Source organism: Cheilinus undulatus, linkage group 15 (genome assembly GCF_018320785.1).
Source record: "Cheilinus undulatus linkage group 15, ASM1832078v1, whole genome shotgun sequence".
Taxonomy (NCBI): domain Eukaryota; kingdom Metazoa; phylum Chordata; class Actinopteri; order Labriformes; family Labridae; genus Cheilinus; species Cheilinus undulatus.
In genome coordinates this window covers 33,062,614-33,083,181 of record NC_054879.1, presented here as the reverse complement: position 1 = coordinate 33,083,181, position 20,568 = coordinate 33,062,614, and the positions used below count along the sequence as shown (strand labels likewise).

Here is a 20,568-nt window from a genome sequence, read left to right as displayed (position 1 = left end):
AAAGTTGAAATCAACTTTGAAATGTTAAACACAGACTTCAACACTCCAGTTTTTGTTGTGTGTGTTCTTAACAATGCTAAGGTGAATATGCTGATCATTTACATGAAAGAGGTCAGTAAAATGGATCATTTAAGTTAAGAGGAGTGAAGCTATTTTTTTTTCACCTTAGTTGTGTCACCGAACATTACTGCTATCTTCTTCTTTTTCTATTTAGTGGCGTTAACACCTTTCGGATGCACAACAGCTACCATCATTAGTGCCAGGCACCAGTTAAACTTAAATGAAAAAAATATGCATTCAAATTATATAAAGTTGCATGAAATCTTTCATTTGCTTTAGAAATAATCACAAATATTCCCCAAGTATTACTCATCCCTTGGTTCACTTAATAAGGTAGGGGTTCTCAACATGGGGGTTGGGACCCCCTTAGGGGTCACGGGACACTGAGAGGGAGGTCACCAGATGTCTTCCAAAAAAATGAAGAATATTGAAAACTGATTTCAGATTATATTTTTGACCCTTTCTTATAAAAGAAAATATATATGCATAAATTTGGGTAAATATAAAATGAAAAACGTGTGTTTTTGGTGAGATTAATGCTGAAATCAAAGAAATGTTTTAGAATAAAAAAATCCTCAAGATGTGAGTCTGCATGCTGCGTTCAACTATGCTTCATCACCTTCAGGTACAGTCGGGGTCCAGGGACTCTTGCACCTTTTTTGGGGGCTAAAAAGTTTCAAAACCTGTGTAAAAAGGAAAGCATTAATTTCCTGTAGTTTAAGGCAGAGCCTTTCTAAGAGGCTATTGGCATCGATATTGAATATCAGCAAAAAACTAACATCGTGTGTCCCTAGGTTTACTTTTTTTCTTGCATGTAAAGCAAAAATTAATAGGCTACTTACCCATTTTAAATGGCAGGCCAAGTTGAGCTTGGCACACACTAAAATAATTTTAAGATCTTAAACCATTTAAAGAATGTGGGAGACCCTCATGCTACAACTAATGACAGATTTAACAGTATTGTTCTTCTAGTGTGTGGCGTGCAACAGCATGATCAGCACAGTTCACCACCAGTAACAGATTTATCCACCAACAACTAGAGTCTTCACTCTTGAAATCTGTTATCTCGCAGGGTCAAACATGAATTAAGAGTAAAAAAGCCTAAATGTGACAAGCTGTTAGCTTCCTGATGTCCATTGCTATTTCCAGCTCCTCTCCTTGTCACTTTGATTGTGGAATGTTTTACAGGAATTCTGTACAAACACAGTTTTTTCACAGGTCAACTGTGTCGTCCCCCACATTTGACTTCCACATAACTTTATGCTTCATGTTTACTACCATCACCATGGCTGTGTTTGTTGTGCTTCCTCCTTCAGTCAGCTTGCTTCTTGATTGTCTATCATTCCATTTGACATAGCAATCCTGCTTGTGCCTGCTCAGCTATCATCAGCATTCCCAGCAAAGCAGGATTTAGTAAATAAATCACGAACATATTTATTATTTGCAATTTCAAGACTGAGTGACTCTGATTGTCTTTCAAGCAGATTGGAGAGGGTAAAATCATTCTTATAACATCTCACACCACAGGAAAATATAGCAAGATAGAGCCATCAGATGATGGGACTTTTGCTGACTTTGGTACCATCTTTAAGATGTTCAAAATGCTCTCTTACTTGAGATTTTCTTTTTTTCCTGACATTGTGAGATATTGAAAAACCAAAACAACTTAAAGGTGGTGGATCAGCACCTAAAAGTGGGCCGCAGAGCTGTTTTGAGTGGGTCGCAAATGTTCCTGGAAAAAAATGAGGCCCGATTGTTTTCTGACTTTCTAATTTTTTCTTTTTGTAATAATCTGTTTATCGTGTCACAATGTCAAGGAAACAAGTTACATTTTCTGGAAATGGTGTAAAATATACCAAACACATGCACATCCTCTGAGGAGTTTTGTTATGATGTGCTTTCAAGTATATTTTTGTCCCATCCCTTTTAAATCATACGCTTTTATCCATCTAAGGTCCAAATTGCAACATTTTTCATTAAATGCATTTGAGTGACTAAACATTTTCAGAAATTTTGGCTGTAATTTTTCATTAGAAATGTGGTGGTGGGTCCTGAAGCCAGACTAGTTGAGAAGCACTGATTTAAAGGCCTGCTGAGATGCTGCTGCTTTAATGTCCCTGCAAAATCTGGTAGAATTTATCCATGCACACACCAAGACTGATTAAAAGTACAGGAGATAATTTCAGAAACGCATTTAAAGTTTGGTAATAAGACCAATATAGGGTGCAATTCTATGTATGTGCAATTCAACATTATAGGTGAATTGGATTTATCTTGGGTGTTTGACTTTAAGATCAGCAGTCGAATGAGGCTCTTTTGAACAAATATCCAACTATTTGGGGTCATGGTTAAACGGCAGCTGCACATTACCACACATGCAGAAAATCAGCCTCAAAGAAAACGATATTTCCTTGAATGCTTCAAAAACTATAATAGAATCAAGCTGATAAATTCTGAAGAGTGAATGATGCTGAGAATAAAAGTGCTCTGACTGTACAAAGAAAGGCAAACAAATGAATTTATTCTGGTTATTTGGACGTTTGTTGTTTCCTATTTGCAGGAACAGTGGGTTGTTGTTAATGAGTCGTGCATGCGATTGTCCCTCTGTGTTTAGTTTGTTGACAGGTTTCAGCACAACTTGAAAGGACGGCCGCTGACAGAACCCATCCGCCTGGTCACCTTTGTGGAAACCGCTGTGGGCCTGCTCAATTTTAAGGTAAATTACAAGCAAACACCCCCCTAAAAACTGCCTGCGTAAGACATTTTTCTGTTTGTCCATTGTTCACTTCAGATTAAAGAGTGCGTCAGCGAGCCCGGCGCTCCACATGTATGAAATGAAAGGGATTCAAAGCATTCGGACAGTCTCTCATATGAGCTGTTTTTTATTCTCTGTTTCCTTTTGCTCTCATCTGTCTCTCTCTTTCCCTCTCCAGACATGCTGACATTTTTTAATTAGAACAGTTTTAATATCATCATACTGGGAAAGTTCTTAATGATATTTTGGCAAGCATCAAAGCACTTCCGTTTTCAGTGCAGCACGACCTTCAGCTACACGGGGAAAAAGGGCACGGTTTTGGGCATTTGGGGAGAAACAAGCTGTCCTTCCGTCTTTTGATTTGTCTTTTTTTTTTAAGTTCTCCACTCTGATTCTGTGTCTGTGTTTCGTGGTTGTTAGTGTGTGTACGGGTGTGTGTTTTGATGGCAGGGGGTGCCTCTGTGTGCTTTCTTGAGAACACCCTGTATCTTTGCCCAGACTGAACCCCCGGTTTCAAGCATGAAAAAGAAGAAGAAAAAAAAAAACAGTGGCACAGCTAGTGGTGAAATTAATTTGGAGGCCAACAAAAGCAGGAGACACATTCTTATTGTTTCACTGCTTCTCCACAGACAATCACATTCCAGGTTTTTTTTAATTTTTAAGTTCACTGTCATGCAATTTTAACTGTTGTCTTAGAGAAGGGGCTTGTTGTAGCTTGACTTTTTCAGAGCAGATGTAAATACGTACCCTATATCGCTTTAATTCTTTACAAAAACAAGGAGAGTATTTTACATTTCACTTAGCTGAATTACTTGCTCAATCTATGACATAATCATAAATGTAACCTTTGCACAAGTTAGCTGTGCAAGACTTAAAAATCAGTCTTTGGTCAGTCCTTGTTTGACCAAACTTTCAGCTCTCACTCTGAATGAAACAAAAATAATAGTCATGAAAATCTCAGGGAATCAGGGACCACCAAGTGGTGGCTTGTGGGCCACTTCTGGCCCACTTATGCCACTGGACCCTTGTCATAGTACAAAAAGTACAACCAGATCATGATGAGTATTCTCCCCTCTGCCTATTATGACCACTGTCTACACTTGCACTTTTTAAATACAGGATTTAAGAATTTTGAATTACTATATTACCTTTATGCTCTATTATAACAGTAAAATAATGTAAATCAAAGCAATAATAACAACTGTAATAATTTATTTGTACAGTAGGCCCAATGGATCAACCAATTAGGGTCTTTGTTTTGACAAAGATGAAGAGGCTTCTTTGGAACTCCTGACTCAGTGCAAGGCCGCATGTAGGGGGGAATAAAGGGGAAAGCTTTCTGAGGCCCAGTCCATGAAGGCTGGGAAAAAGCATGGTCCATTTTAAATAATGACAGATTATATGTTTAATAAAAACACATGAAATTACTCAATAAAGCAACAATTATGCACATTTTCTTTCTTACTGAAAATGTGTTGTTTCTAAATGTTGTTAAAAGCAACAGAAGTCTTCATATCTGTGTTACATAACAATAATAATGTGCCTGGGCAGTAGTCCCCTGCTGCCCTGCTTAGTTGAGTACAGGCAAACTGGTTTGGATCATTTGTACACCAGCTTTCTTTTCCTCTCTCTCCTCACACTCATGATTACAAACACACATTAGAGCAGGAGTGTAGTGAAAATTGGAAGCTGGGATCCTTACAGACTACCATGAGAGAGACAGGAAATATGGGAAGAGAGAGTGGGAGAAGACATGCACCCAACAGTCCAAGAATCGATGACATGACCAGTGCGCTGAGGGCTCTACCACCTGAGCTAAACCAGCGCTCAGCTATCTACCATTTGAGTATTTTTATTTTCTGTATCCACATAAAATCACCTTCTGTGACCAATATACTATTTGACAATATCCTTTTTTTCTCGACACAGCTTTTTTTTCTCTGTTTCAAATAAAAAAAGTTGCAAACCAGTTTAGTATTGAAGAAATAATATCTGAGGTATTATTTTTGGGTCACATTGTCCAGCTCTAATCAGGACTGAAATTTACTTATTCTTTTAGATCTGTTTATCACACTTAAGATTGTTATTCCAGTATTAAAAAGTCACACATCCTTTATTTTTCTCACATCATTCAGGCCTCATGTACAGATTGTGTTCCTGCAGATAACATATCAATTACATTTGTCATATAAATGCAGATGAATATATGTTCAATTTTTCACGTGTTTATTTACATATTTCATTAAATGCAATTACAAAGATGGCTTTTTGGGTTCTTTTTGGTTGGATAAAAGAAAACCAGAACATTTGAACTTTTATAAACATACTCAAGTTTCATTAAATGGGCAAAAGGATATAAATGTTTGACATATTGCACAAAAGCAACAGAACAGGGATGCCGTTAGCCCAGTGGTAATATAACCATGCCAAGGCTGTTGTCCTCTAAGTAGGTGGCCCTGGTTTAAATGGCTCCTTTCCTGCATGTCATTCCTCTCTGTCTCTGACTCGCCAGGGTTGAGTCTATCCACTGCCTATCTCAATTAAAGCATTATAGCTGAAAAAATAAAATAAAATAAAATAAAGATCAACAAAAGTTTAACTGTCAAACTTGATCTTGCATGTATCATACTGATATATTTTCTCACCAGGTGGTGTGTGAAGAAATCCATCGACTTGCTCCTGCTGCTGGTCTCCACCATGATGGTGTGGTGTTTGGCTCTGATGACTTCTGTGCCAGTATAGGTAACAGTTAGACTTTTCTTCACTACTTCAGCATTAACATTACTTTAAAAGTGTCAATCTTTATTCGTCGGATCTGTTATTGAGAATGTACAATAATTGCATAGTTGAATCATTTTATAAATGTTGAATTTCCTTATAGTTTTGTCTGCTATCCCATGTATGAATTCAAGTTACAACTGTGGCTCCTTTCCTGGATGTCATCCCCCACTCTCCAATCTTCCACTCCATTCACTGCACTTTCTACATCAAGGCATAAATGCCCCACAAAATAAACCCTTGCTTAAAACTAAAAAGTTGATTTTTATGTTTTGCAGGTATTTAGAATGAGTGATTAAAGAATTCTTGAGAACATGTTTGCAAATGGAGTATTTCTTTTATTGTTTAGATGTTTTATTGGAATTGGAGATCAGTTCTGGATGTATGGTGTGCCAGTCAAAGTACAAAGATAATATAATGAAAGAGGGATGCATTTAATTTATCAAGTCTTATTTTCTGAATGCCTCAGATGGCCAGGAAGTTTGGAAATCTGCTGATAAAAGAGAAATATTGAAGTGGCTGGAAATAAGTCCATATTTAACTTTGTAGTCTTGTTCCTCTATTAAAGGAGGAAAGGAAATTGACACAGTTTTTGTAGTTGAACAGATGTACCTTAGTTTTCAGAACAAGGACTGAAATCTAAAGTACATCTGCTCAACTTGACAGACTTACCTCCTCTGTTCCTTTTATTTCAAGCTTTTTTGCTACGTCTTATTTGTTTTGTGACCTACCCTTTTCCTGTTCTACAGGTGCCACTCGAACCAAAGATGCCAGGGAGCTCCTTTATGCAAGGCAGAAGGTGGTGGTGACCACCAAAGCGTTTGGGCTGCAGGCCATCGACCTGGTCTACATCGACTACAAAGACGTGGAGGGGCTGAGGCGACAGGCCAGAGAGGGAGCACTCATGGGATTTACAGGTAAAGTTTCTGCCTCAGACCTCCTGAATTTGACCACTCTGAGTCTACAAATGAACATCTCTGTGAACCCTTTACAGTGATCTCTTTTTACCAGTATGTTGTGCAAACATTCAGTGATTTACTTGGTTTCTCTGTCTTGTTTTTGCTGCAATCCAAGGGTCGAAGGATAATGTTAAATGTGGTGCAGAGACATTGAAATAGGTGCAGAAAATTGCTTATATTTTGACATTTTTATAATTTTTTGGTTGTTTTGATAATGATGCAACCAAAATTGAACCTCATGTCAATGCTTTACAGTGGCAGCCTTTTTTGCAAACAACCTTGCCAAAAATGGGACTTTTTTTGTGCCATTTCTGTTGTCCCCATGATGAAGGGTTTTGTGTCCGTACCTGCAAGTGTGATTAAATTTAGCAGAGAGCAGTAGCCTGTGCTTTAACAGTGCTCTGTGTGTGTCTGTAGCCAGGCAACGCTCACAGCATTTGTGTGCCCTGCAGACTGCATGTAACAGACCACAGAAAGCAGGACGGCCTTTTTTTTTTCCCAAATTCATTCATTATTCCTTCGCTGCGGCACATATATTTGCTCTGGTATTTTCGCCCCTTGCAGACTGATCATTTCAAAATCTGACATGTAGAATCAACCCTTGTTGTGTAAGGATTTGCCTTCATGAAATATTTTATCACCTTAAAGTTGCAGTCTTTGTTTCTTGAATTTGAGATTAGTTGACAGAATTAGTTGTGTTTTGCACAAGAAAGAAACCACTTTTTTTGCCATTGAAAATTGCACATGTTCTTGCACACGCTTCATATCATCGTATCATCATGTAGCAGAGCTTCTTGCTGTCTCATATGGCAACTTATTTTCCAGATGACCTCCTCTGCCACCTCTATTCCCCGGTCCTGCAGGTTCATGTGAGCATCCGTGCAGGATGTGTATTTTAACGTGTTTCAGCTGCAGCAGCGTGCTTTCTCCAAACGTTTTACATAGAAAATTCCCCTTTCCTTTTTTATTATTGAGTCATTGCATACTTCAATTAGCAGATATAATGTTTAACAAATGCATGCATTTGGGTCAAATTTAAAAACTTGTTTACCTCATTTAAATCAGAAATATTTCACCTTTTTTCTTAGGCTGTTAAAAAGAACAGCGAGCCGTTTTCTTCATATGAGGCAAAACGTGTAAAAGCAGCAAAACGGAAGCAGCTGCTTGTTGAAATAAATGCTCATATTTGATATGGAACAGAACCAGTCAAAGCACTGGATTAGTGGCTTACAAGCCGTGGGCACTCTGTATAATCTTAGTTAGTGGCTATTACTGGCCCGAGTGTGCTTAAGCAATAATGCGGTGCAGCCAAAAGCCTCTACCTGTGCAGTAATTGACCTTGGCAGTGCCTAAGCTGCAACCAGCACCCATTAGCACAGGACACACTGGTTGGACACAAACACCCGGTTGCTTTTTAGTGGTAAAGGGGTCAATGTGAAGAGATTAGATTAATTTTGGCGTAAAAGTCGCTAATTTCTGTGAGAAATATCTCTTCACAAGCTCTGTTGTATCTACATGTTGCTGCAGAGGCTCAATCATTCCTCCTTCCACCAAATTCTCTGCTTTTCAGGGTCCACATTTCACTTCCATCCCCGGGACCCTGCCCATCATTCGCCTGAGAGCACTTTGCTAAATAGCAATCCTCCAATGAGACGGCAGCACCACATGGCAGGCCAGGATTGGCTGCAGGGCATGAATGATGCATTTTGGGGGAACCAATGGGTTGTAACTGAGGGCACCTGAGTCACCCTGTCTGTCTCTGCGCTCTGTCATTCTGCTGCTGTCCTACACGCACACATACATGACAGACATACGCAGAGAGACACACACTATCTTTTAGCCTGCAGATTTCAGTGTGGGAGCATGCTGCGATGTCTTCAGACAAGGAGAAAAACAGGTGGCCGAGGAGGGAATGCAGTCTCTTGTTGCTTCGCTTCTCAAAGAACATAACAGAACACAAACATGGAAAGAACACAAACGCAGGTTTGTGCATCAAAATGGAGTCAGATTATTAACAAAAGAGGAGTTGGAGGGCTGGAATAGGCTTGTTTCTGCAGCTTAAGTTGGTTTACAGGTGAATAAAAGTGCAGAAATACACACGGTTGACATGCATACATCTCCAGGGTGGCCTTGGGCAGTCCTCAGGCTTGAAAGAATAACTTTATCTCTGTGTCTGTATCGCAGAATACACAAACACAAGCTTTCATACATGTGCAGAAAACCACTATATTTTAAAAAATACTGGCATGTCTTTAATTATCTGTGTTTATTAGATTTAGGAGACATTTATTGCATGCTTTTGATTGTAGATCCATTGCTTTTGTGTTGTTTTAAGCTAAAATCTCACACATTTGGCAGTTCCAGCCTCCTAAATGAAACATCTGACCACTTTTTGCCAATTTATCAACAAAAAATCTTTGTTTTTTAACCCTTTTTTGACATTTCTAGTAATTCAGAGGCATCACGTTTTGCTTTTGTGAATTCCACTTATGATGATTTTTTAACCATCATGAATATAATGTGCAGATTTAGTGTGAAAGGATGAAATAATGCTTGTTATAGGGCTTATTCTCATGTAGCAGGTGAATGAATTCTCCTCAGTAATTGTCCCAGCCTTCATGTACAGTACAGCGTGTTTATTGTATAACTCCAGTGTGGGTTTCTCTGAGGTTAACTGGGGTGAGCGGAGCTGTATGAAGGGGAGTGGGCTCTCTCCTCCCCCTCTCCTCTCCTCTACTGTCCTCCTTTCCTCTCCCTACTCCCCCAAAATATATATTTTTTTCTCTGCCCGTGCAGCCCGGGCCGCCTGCTCGGCCACCTTGAAGGATTTGTTGTCGTCGACACAGCTAAGCCCCAAAGTGTCGAGTTCCTGCCGCCTGCAGCTGAGTCGTCCGTTTCTCAGCAGACTGCTTCATAACCTTAACTTATCGCTACAAGTTTGATCTGCAAATGTACACGGGATTATGTCTGCGGCGTTAGCCCACATTTAACGGAGAGGGAGTGGGATGCATGAGGGGTGGGCGAATGGGGTGGCTGGGTGAGGACTGTGTCAGACAGAGCTTTAACTCCATGCTAAGCTTGTGTTTTATTTAGGCGGATGTGCTGATTGGACGGTTGACAATATACAGTTACAGAAATGGTGCAAAAGAGAGCAAATGTATACGGAAAAGAAGGTTTTCCTTCATTTTCATGAGTTCTAAAACAGCATATTATAAGGTTTTGATGCATGAAAAACTATTTTGCATTGTCTGCATATTTAGCACATTCTTGGTCCACATACATGCTGTTATTTTCTGTGTTTGCCATAGCCATTTAACAATTAACTCACCACTCAATGCTCACTGAAGTCTAACAGAGCATGTAGCAAAGTTTATGTGCAATAGCAGGCCTGCAGAAGAATGGGAGACACCCAAAAATCTGTTTTTAGCACCATTAACATTTATTTATTATGACATTTAGTATGTTTGACAAGCTGACTTATTTAATTATTTTACCAAACATTTTTATCATAATTTCTTGCTTTTTTGTCTTGCATTTGAAATATTTCACAAGCTTGAATCACCACTGTTGATGCTGTCTTCTATTGTATCCAAACTGTTTATACACTCAGAAATTAAACTTTTAAATTAAAATATAAAGTTATTTGAATTAAAGCTCTTCCTGTTTTGATCCGACTCACCTTGTTGACACAGTTTTATCCTCTGTATTACATGTTCCCCTCTCTGCAATGTTTTTCCTCTCATGGTAGCAGTGCAACTTGTCAGTCTTAATTTTTTTCCTGCCAGTTCTTTACAACTATTTACCCAACTCTTTCAATCAGAAATCATACAAGAATTAAAGAAATAAAACACACATGGTGGTGTTGTTACAATGAAGGCAGGTAATTGGCACAAACTCTGTTATTGATAGCTCTGTGCCAACACGTAAAACATTGTTTTTAACTCAAGTAGCTCCTGCATTTAATTTTATTTGGAGCCAAAGCCTGCCTGCTGCTATCATTAGCATATTTCACTTTTTTCCCTTCTTTTCTCTCCGTGTGTGTCTGCCTGCATGTCGGTGCGTGTTTGTGCGTGTAGGTAAGCAGGTGATCCACCCAGGGCAGATCCAGGCTGTGCAGGAGGAGTTCTCCCCCAGTCCAGAGAGGGTCGAGTGGGCCAAAGAGCTCATCGCTGCTTTTGACCAGCACCAAAAGGAGGGGAAGGTAACATTAGCATCCAGTGCTGAAATGCAAAATCGCCACATTTTTACAGGTTAAAAAATAATTATAATCTCTGCTTGATTCCAATGTTTTCATCTCACATCTCTAACTGAAGTTGCTCCTTGCTGGGACAAATGAGGAATTTAGCCAGAAATGTTTCACTAAGGAGCGCTTTAATCAAAAAAGCATGTTTTTCTTTTACTTAACTTTAATTCTCATGCAAATGCAAAGAGGAAAAACTCTAAAAATATCTGAACTTGCTTGTTGTAATCACTCTTAATGCCAAGTTGTAGATAGATAGATAGATAGATAGATAGATAGATAGATAGATAGACAGACAGACAGACAGACAGACAGACAGACAGACAGACAGACAGACAGACAGACAGACAGACAGACAGACAGACAGACAGACAGACAGACAGACAGACAGACAGACAGATAATAGGGGAGAAAAAGAAATATATATATCTAAACGTAGAGTAATTAAGCTTAACATTACCAATAAAGCCTCAAATATAGCAAATCAAAATAGAAATAAATCTGCAATCAGTAATTTCACTAAAATGAAGTGTAAACAAGACATTCAAGGGCTTCAACTTGGTGTTTTGGGGACAAACCATTCACACAGAAGAAGAATAGTAAGAAGCTTTATAAAGGGTGGTACTTTTGCTGACATGGAACATGAATAGAATAAGAAAAAATTTGACAGAATTATAAAAATATAAAACAGAATATAAACTAGGGCTGTGAGCAGTAACGCATAAATCTGGATTAATTGAGGTACATATTTAGTGCAATATTTTTTCAAGTCAAGTGCTTTATTGTCACTTTAAGCACTCTTTGGTTAGACCTCCTAGTCTCTCTGCTGCCAGGGTGATATAAAATAAGTCCACCTCTGCTCCTTAATGTCTCAGTTCCCTTTAAAAAATGTACAGACAGCTTAGTGAGAAATCAAAAATCATCTGCACCTTGTCTTAATAAACATTGCCTTTTTACTAGGGATGCACAGTATCATCGGCAGATATTGGCATTAGAAATAAATTATCATTATTGGTAGATATGTACATTTCTGCTGATATAAACAACCGGTATTTTGGCCAAAAAAAATCTCCCTATATCAGCTGTAAATATTGGCCATACGTACACATAAGTAAGTTGACCAAGAGACCTGCATCAGGTTAAATCTTTTTCTTTATTATCATCATTCCTTACACTTCTAAGTGTGTTTTAAGGCCTGCAATTTATTAACTGATCATCTTCAAACTTCAAATTGTGTGTTTTAAGGCCTGAACTGCATTTGAATATTGGTATCGAATGAAAAAAATGAATTTGTAAATTCTTGCTTATCTTATATTTGAAAAAATCCAATATTGTGCATCCCTACTGTCTACTTTTCCTTCTTTTTTGAATCCATAACAAGCTTCTTTTTTCTGTAGTTAAGTTAATACCATAATCACTGATATACCCAAACTTCCTATATGCTAAAAAAAAAGCAGGTCTGTGTCCAAACAGTGATGACTCAAGCTTTAAACAATGAATAATGATTAAGGCTTTTTAAGTATTTCTTTTCTCATTTTTGCATCTATCATGCTTGGAGTGCCTTGTTTCTCCTATTTTTATGTGCATTACTTCCCCCTTGTTTTTCAAGAGCATCGTTTTTTTCTTTTGCCTTGACTACATTGACTAACTCGTCATCCCCTCATAGACTACATTTACACAGAACATGAAGAGTAAACAGAAAAACTCTAGTTCAGCTTGCATCAATATAAGGCATGATGGTGCTCCTGGATTTTTCCAGTGTTCCACAAACTAAAACATGAATTTAAATGTCGTTTAATTCTTGAAGGAGACTAATATATGTTTAATGGTAATAGTAACATGTAAACTTCAGGGGATTTTCAAACTTTGTCAGAGTGTCCACCTCCTTGCTCAGTATCTGTGAGGAGTTTCCCTGTACTCTGAGCCTCAGCCTGGATCCTTTGTGTCCCCTCTGACACACCTCTGTGCTCCCAGAGAATACATACTGTACACCCCTGGTGCAGGAGGGGGGGAGGCTGGGCCAATTAAGTGTACAATATTATTGTTCCTAATTTAGTGCATGGTTGGATCCTGTGTGCTGAGCACGGTGGGCTATCTGCTGAGGTAATACACAATCTGCCCACACCTCTCTCACTGCCAGGGCCGCTCCTGCTAAGCATCGCCCGAGGGATTCAAATCCTACCCATCCCACCGCTATCACGCCGTGTGTGTGTTTCTGTGTGTGTGTGAGCGAGGATTTGAAAAGCAAGCAGGGTCAGTCCTTTTGTCTTTCAACATGACAGGTGCTTGTTTTTCGTAAATCTCACCTCAAACTGCAAGACTGCATTTTTTGACTTGAGATTCTGTATAAAAATAAGGAATTTTTAGGATAAAGGGTTAAAGTATGGATGACTTATTCATCTGCAAAGTCTGCAAGATTAAAAACGAAAAAGTAAACACATTTTTTTCTGCTTTATCTCTGTATTTAAAAAGTCTTAGAAAATTAACCCTTAGATGCATGAGTTACTGGACCCTGTACTCGTCCACAAGTGGGCTAAAATGACCTGTTTATGGGCAATTTGATCATTTTAGTTAATGATTTTCACCTGTATTCGGTGTAAATTGCTCCAGACATACAGTTTTATGTTTTAATTATTTTTTCAGTTTTCACTTTTAATATTGGAAAGTAACTGAAAATAATATGAATAACTATCAGATCTTTTTTCATGTGTGTTACAGAGAGAAGGAGACTGTCCAATCATTTCACTCGGCAATCACAGAAAGAGAAAAACTTCATAGAACGGCAGTTAGAGCAATCATTTTGTGTGCTTAACTTTTCAGTAACTAAGAGTTGCTTTCTTGTTTTTTTTTCTGGTAAATGATGTAAAAGAATAAGGGAGAAAGTTTTTTAATGGACAAGCAAATTATCAGTATAATGTACAGTAGATACAGAGATTCATATCTTAAAACACAGAGCTTTGTTCTCCTTTTTTCAGCAAACTTTTCATGTTATTTTAAGATTACTTTTTCATCATTTTAGAAAAAAAATACAGATTTATACTTTCTCAGGTGAATGCAGTACACTTATGTGCAGCCCAGCCATGTCTTACATTTGTGACAAACAAAACAACTTCAGAATCGCTTCACATTTCAGCAAGTTCTGAATATTTTCACAGTGGGTAGACCTTCATCATCATAGATTTATATTCATGATGAGCCGCAGAGTACAACTATCTTTCTGAGGAGGGAAACTTCTCTGTTATCAGCAGTAAATACGTCCCTGATTGCTACAGTTCATTAGAATCATGAGATTTCATATACAAAATACATGCAGGTAAATTTTGACCCACTTGTGGAAGCCAGGGCTAAGAATACAAAAGTACAATTTCTTAAAATGTATTCAAGATAATTTAAAATTTGAAGTGAAATAATGTCAAAATTTCATTTTATGAGGAATACATGAAATATAAAATGATACAAACTTAGGTGAAGTTATTAACCTCACCAGGTTGTTTTTGAACCACTTGTGCATCTCAGGGTTAATGTGTGGGCGGAGCCAGAAGTGTTATAAATCTGGTTCTAAGAACCAGACACATGCTACCCTGGAACTTTGTGCTTATCAGTTTGATACATTAGTTTCAAGTCTTTATAAATTCTGATTTAAAATGAAAAAAATCATTACCCCATTATTGAAAAAAGCCAACTTTATTTTGAAGCCAGTTGATCAGAGTCCTGAATCACTTAAAGATGACATCTGTAATACTTGTTGATAACTACTCTTCACTTCTGTCTACTAAAGGAGCAGAAACTGATGTTTATTTCTTAAAGTTACACAACATAAGTTTGGTTTGAATTTAGTGTAAAGATAAAAGGTAAAATGTGTGGTTTCTGATATGGTCATGTATGAAAATCCATGTTTTCTTAATAATCAGTACTACAACAAATAGTGATTTCTACACTTAAGAGTGTATCATGAGTGTTTGCACGAAAAAGTGGATTGATTTTGTCCATTTGGTTACATAATATATTCCAGCAACCTTTTGTTTATTCTGTATTTCTTTTTGCATATGATTTTATCTTTTCTTAAACTCTGCAGCAACATACTTTTTACCAAACCAAGATATTTAAAGCTTTGAGTAAACATTCAGAGCTTAAGCCCTGTAAACCACCCCCTGGCTAAGCCTATGGGTCAAGGTGACATGTTACATTCTTATCACTGCCATAACTCATATGTTACCAAGTGCATTTGTCTGATTTCAAGTCAAGTTATATCATTACATTTGATTTTAAAGCACATTCAACTGGCAAGACCAGATAAACATCTAATTTTGAAAATTTGAAAAAAAACAAACAAACCCTGAATTGCTTATTATGAGGAAAATTAAATGAACAAGTTTCTTGGAACGGGACATTCTATTAGGAGTTCACTGCAGTGGATTTTGCTAATATCTGAACTCCTATTTCCAAATTCATATCAGCCATTATCAATATATATATATCTTTTTAATTGTAAATAACACCAAATTCCTCTTCAATCAGAATTCACTTGTTAGTGTTCTCGTTACAGCCACTCCACCTCATAGGATAAACCATTATGGTTTAATTATTTATTCTGCAGATATTTACAGCCAGTATATCAGCCAATATATTGGCTGTAAGCATCTGCAGGACTTGACATAACTGCCTATAGTGCTGATCATCTTTAAAAGATTTCATCTGCATCCCTACATTCTGTTATTTCAACTAACTTAAGTTTAAAGCTTTCTGCCATGGCAGCTCTTTCTTTAATTCAAAGCACTTCAGGCCTTAATTTCTGTTTGTTAAAAGGGAAACAAAATATTTATATTTTCTGGTGAACGTGGCTTTAAGCATAAAGAATATTTTTAGTGAGAAACTAGATGAATATACCTGGTAAGTTTTGAAATTTTGCACTTCCTGTCTCCTACCTAAGATTGTAAAAGTGTATTTTTCTGTCTCCATCTAGTCTAATATTTGTCTTCCCTCTCTCTCCTCTGTTTGTAAACCTGTCCAGGGTGCGTTCACCTTCCGTGGCAGCATGATCGACATGCCCTCAGTGAAGCAGGCACAGAACATCCTCTCACTCTCTGCTGTGGTGCCCGAGAAATGACACGGCGGATGTCAGGAAACACAGAGAACCACACGACTCTGCCCTGACAGGAGAGGTCAATGGACACTGGAAATGCTGCAGGTTTCATGAACAAATAGAGCACTTTTAAGGCTGTAAAACTCTACAGTGGTGAAAGTTGGGGCTAAGTTTTTAGGAACTGTTGAAATGTTTTTATTAAATTCACATGATTGTCGTGACATTTCCGGAGGGGATGATTATGTTAAAATATACCTTTAGATGTTTTCAACACTTTAAAAACTCCACATAGTGAGCATAAACAGCAGTCTTGAAGCATGCGTGGAGGATTATTCCACTGTGTGGGCACTTTCTTGGCACACTCTGAAGTGTGTGCGCGGCCCTGTCACTCTCCAGTGTGTGTCCCAGGTCATGATGAATGCTCTCCCATCTCCGCCGTCCAGGCAGCTGGGCGAAAAGGGTAAACAAACACAACAAGCCACTGTTGTTGGATCTATTCATTAGGCCCCAGTCCTCCAGTCAAGGCCTCAGCCCCCCACCCGCCCAGGCCCTGACTACCAAACATCAAAGTCTCACTCACTTAAAAAAAAAAAAAAACACCCAGACTGAAGTGCGTAAACTCACCATTTAGCTTTTTTGTGTGTCAGCCTCCTTAGTAAAGACATGCAGCTCGCTCTGTGGCAGCTGCAGGCCTGCGGTCTTGATGGAGAAGGCGTGCGGCGTCAGACACACCATGACCTGCACGAAAAATAAACACTGCATACATGCACACGCTGCGGCACTGTTCCACTACTGATCTCTTATTTAACACCAACTTCCACTTACATTTACAGCCACTGCTTCTACATTACACTCACTTCTGTGTTGGCTTTTTAACATGAACATTGAACTGATTTTATGACAGGAGGAATAAGCAACTACTGGAAAATCTACATTAAGTATGAAGAATTTATGTACTTGCACATAGATATTACATAGAAAGTGCAGTTATTAGTCAACTGATTCAAAAATAAAGATTAAATAAAACAGAAAATACCCCAGAGAATGACACAGAGCAGTATTTAATTATGACAACAAAAACAATGTCCCAGAATAGGTGAACCTCCCAATTTAACAACATGCAGTATGTTAATTTGCCCCTCTTTACACATTTTTAATCATAACTTTTTTACATAAAACACAAGAATTAGCTCCAAAAAGGTGTTTTAAGCACCATCACGTATCATTAAAATTGAAAAGAAACTTAGTGCCCCAATTAGAGTGAGTGGCTCAGAGCAGCATCAAGTTTAAATGGTTTCTAACCTTTGGATGGACATCAACATTGCAGTTATTGCTGCAAGTGAAGCCAAAATAAGAAAAAAAGAAATTGTTGTTTCAACTTAATAAGAGCTGAATTTGAAACTTCAAGTTGAGATGACTTGGTATTGACTCAGATAACTCCTATATTTAAGGCACCAGCAGTAACCACTGCACTAGGTCGTCACTTCTATTAGCTTTATCGTAATTTAACACATCAACTCTCATGTAAGGTATCCTTTTGACTTATTTTTATGTTTCAGTTCACTTACTTTTGTCAGCTGGAAAACTATAAGGTTTTTAACTGAAACATGAATATGCGTCAAAAGGATAAACGTTATAAAAGGGTTGACAAAAACATTCTGTAAACCTATGGGGCTTTTCCATCATGACTTTTGGCCATGCTGATCCAAACCAAGCCATGCCGATGTACGTTTCCATCGCCAGTTTGGCCTCGCCGGGCTATATCCGCCTCCAAGCGCTGCGGTGACGTCAAAGCGGCTCGTCACCATTTGGGGACGCCTCGTAGACGTGTTTAAGTAGCAACCGCTGCACCAAACTTTTAAATACCTGCTGGATTACTAATAGAAGAAGAAGAAACTTTGGAGTACAAACAGTAGGTGTTTTTTCTTCCTCTGGGGGAGCAAAACAGTGCGTACTGAAGCACAGCTGTTTAACATTAAAACACCACGTCATCAGCGCTAGAGGCATCCTCAAATGGGTAGCTGAGTCAAACCAAGTAGATGTAGGAAGTTAACTAAATTGAAAAGCTTTTTTTATTACAATGCTAAATTAGCTTTACTTAACATTTTGAATTCAGTCAACTTAAAATGCAAGCTTTTTAAAGTTACAACAACTAGATCTTTTTTTATAGTGTATGTCAGTATTATGTGCTGTTAAATAATAAATGAACTTCCATACAAACAAGTAGTGATGCATGATGTTGAATTTTTACCCACATCTAATATACTGATGTTTACCAATTTATCTGATGCAGTTATCAATGATGATTTTTGAATATGTATCTCATACCCAAAATGTAAAACATACTTAAAAGTCTGATGAACCAAGAAACAACATTCAGTCCTTAAAATTTAAGGAATGAGAATGAACAAAGAAAAGGACTTTGGCTGACATTGATCTGCTGGGCCAGCCTTAAATTCCACAAACTTAACCGTACGTACAGCGGATATTTAAAGCTGATGTTTTGGTTGCAAATGTTAGCAGAAATGTTTTCCAGTATCATACCGATTACATCGTGTATCCCTATAAAGGGACAACAAGGGCCTTAGAAATCCACTGGATTCCTCAAACTCATCATATTCTTGCATCTCAGTCTTACTGGTTGAAATGGAAACACTCTCTGTTCATGAGGCCGTATGATTGGCTCTTGACCTCTTTTGATTGCACAACACCACCAAAACCTGGTCCTTCCTGTCCACAATTTTTTTGGCTTTTCAAAATAAAACACAAGAAATTATTTCCGAAGAAGTTTCTAGATATTTGATGTGCCACAACATGATGTTCAAAATCAAACAACTAGGAAACAAATATTCATGGTTTCTAACTTTAACTTGCACAACAAAGATAAATAAAGACTTCAAAAATGTGGTATTTTATCATCACCAGTAAGTAGACCCACTTTTAACAGCTTTACATTGTAACTTTTCAAAACAAAAGCTAGGAATTAACTCCAGGAAAATTCCCTTTAGCAAAATCTCAAAAAAGAAATCTCAAGGAAATCTCAAAAAGATGTTTGAGATGGCGTATAAACAACAAACCTTTTAAAATTCATGCAACCAAGGGCAAGTAGCTTGTAGCAGCGACCAATTTTAAAGGTTGTTTAAAATGACCCACAACACACTGTTCTTTCTGAATGCTAAGCTGAACAAGAAAAGTTTGAATTAAAACAAACAGTGTGACATGCACAAAAACTGATTAAACATCACATAAACAAAAGGTGAAGAACATTGGAAATGTATCCTGCATTTGTTTCCTTGAGCCTTCTCCACTCCTACACCTCAGTCTGTACCTCTTACATTGAAATAGAAACATTACACTCTTTTCATCAGTCAGTAAGAAGGAGCATTAACCTTTTTTGTATTTGCATAATCAGAAACGAGTACCCCTACTCACATCCCCTTTCAAAATAAAACAATAGAATTAACTCTCAAGGAAGTTCCTCGAAGTTGTTTGAAATGCCGCCTCATCCTCAGATTCAAACAACTTTATTAATCCCACTACAGTGAGTGGCTTAAATCAGCTTTAATATAAAGAAATACAGCGGCGTACTGACAACGATAGATTTGAACAAGGTAAGTTAAATGATGGCTTTGTGCAGTGATTTTTTTGTGTACGTCTGACATCCGCAGACAGTGAAGTGGGTGAAGTGGGTGTGATGTTTGAGTGAGACAGATTAGTGGCCATGTTGCTCCAGCAGACCAGGACCGAGGCTTTGTCTCTCTGACTGCGGATGGGAGGATAATTGGGGGGGTGTTGAATGCTTAATAGTGCCATTGGTGACCATGGTAATGAAAGGCACCACACCTCCCCTACCCCACCTCGTCCACCCATCTCTTCCTCTCTCTCCCCCTCTCACTCTCTCTCTCTCTCTCTCTCTCTCTCTCTCGAACTGTATGAGCTATTGTGTCTGGGGCAGGACGCCGGTCTGTGCCAGGGCCAGGCCAGACAAAAAAGATCGAAACCACTCCTGCGCCCAGCCAAAGACCCCAACAGTAAGCTGTCTCGTTGGCATTTGGCCACATACTTCTCTCACCCCTGGCTCACTTTATTTTCCTGTCGGGAATTCACATTCGGCTTGTTTGTTTGTTTTCACCAGATCTACTATTATACCCTACAAACCTGCTATTATGTTTGACTTTGATGAAATAAATCCACAGTTATTGTTTGGGTGAGGCCCGTTTGGAGGCTGCTGCAGATCTTTAAAATCAATGCTGGACTGGAGAGGTTTTATTTACTCATCAGTTACAGATTTTGCGGGTTGCGAGCGGCCTGAACTCATCATTTTAATCTTAAAATGTATCTTGATTTGTGCTGTGTCATTAAACCAGTAGTGTCTGGCTGTGTGACATTTTAAACATTCTCTAATGTATTTTTGTTGCGATCAAGTCTGACACTAAGACATAAAAAGATGCAAGATTAAACTGTATTTGAATCTTTTATGTAGAATCTAGGGATCAGTCTTTAATGGGAAGCAAATTGAATACAAATAAAGAGCTAATAAGCAGTTAAAACTTGTATTTTGATTTGATGGTTGATGGGCGGAAGGGGGCAGAAAAGTTAAGACGGCTGAAAGTTCCAGTGACCAACAGGGCCCTAAAATTCATGAAGAAATTCTGTTTCAGTGTCGCACACTTTTTATTTTGTGGGCCAAAGA

The 20,568-nt window shown here is 38.2% G+C and overlaps 1 protein-coding gene across 1 annotated transcript in view; it reads left to right on the top strand.

Annotated features, from left to right (window-relative positions):
• clybl (citrate lyase beta like) overlaps positions 1–20,360 on the top strand; it is a 112,911-nt gene extending 92,551 nt beyond the window's left edge. The window contains exons 4-8 of the mRNA XM_041807806.1: positions 2,675–2,776; positions 5,464–5,557; positions 6,343–6,510; positions 10,629–10,753; positions 15,804–20,360. Coding sequence (XP_041663740.1) covers positions 2,675–2,776; positions 5,464–5,557; positions 6,343–6,510; positions 10,629–10,753; positions 15,804–15,899 — 585 coding nt within the window. The 3' untranslated portion in view covers positions 15,900–20,360. The remainder of the gene's footprint in view (positions 1–2,674; positions 2,777–5,463; positions 5,558–6,342; positions 6,511–10,628; positions 10,754–15,803) is intronic.
• Positions 20,361–20,568: the final 208 nt, after the last annotated feature.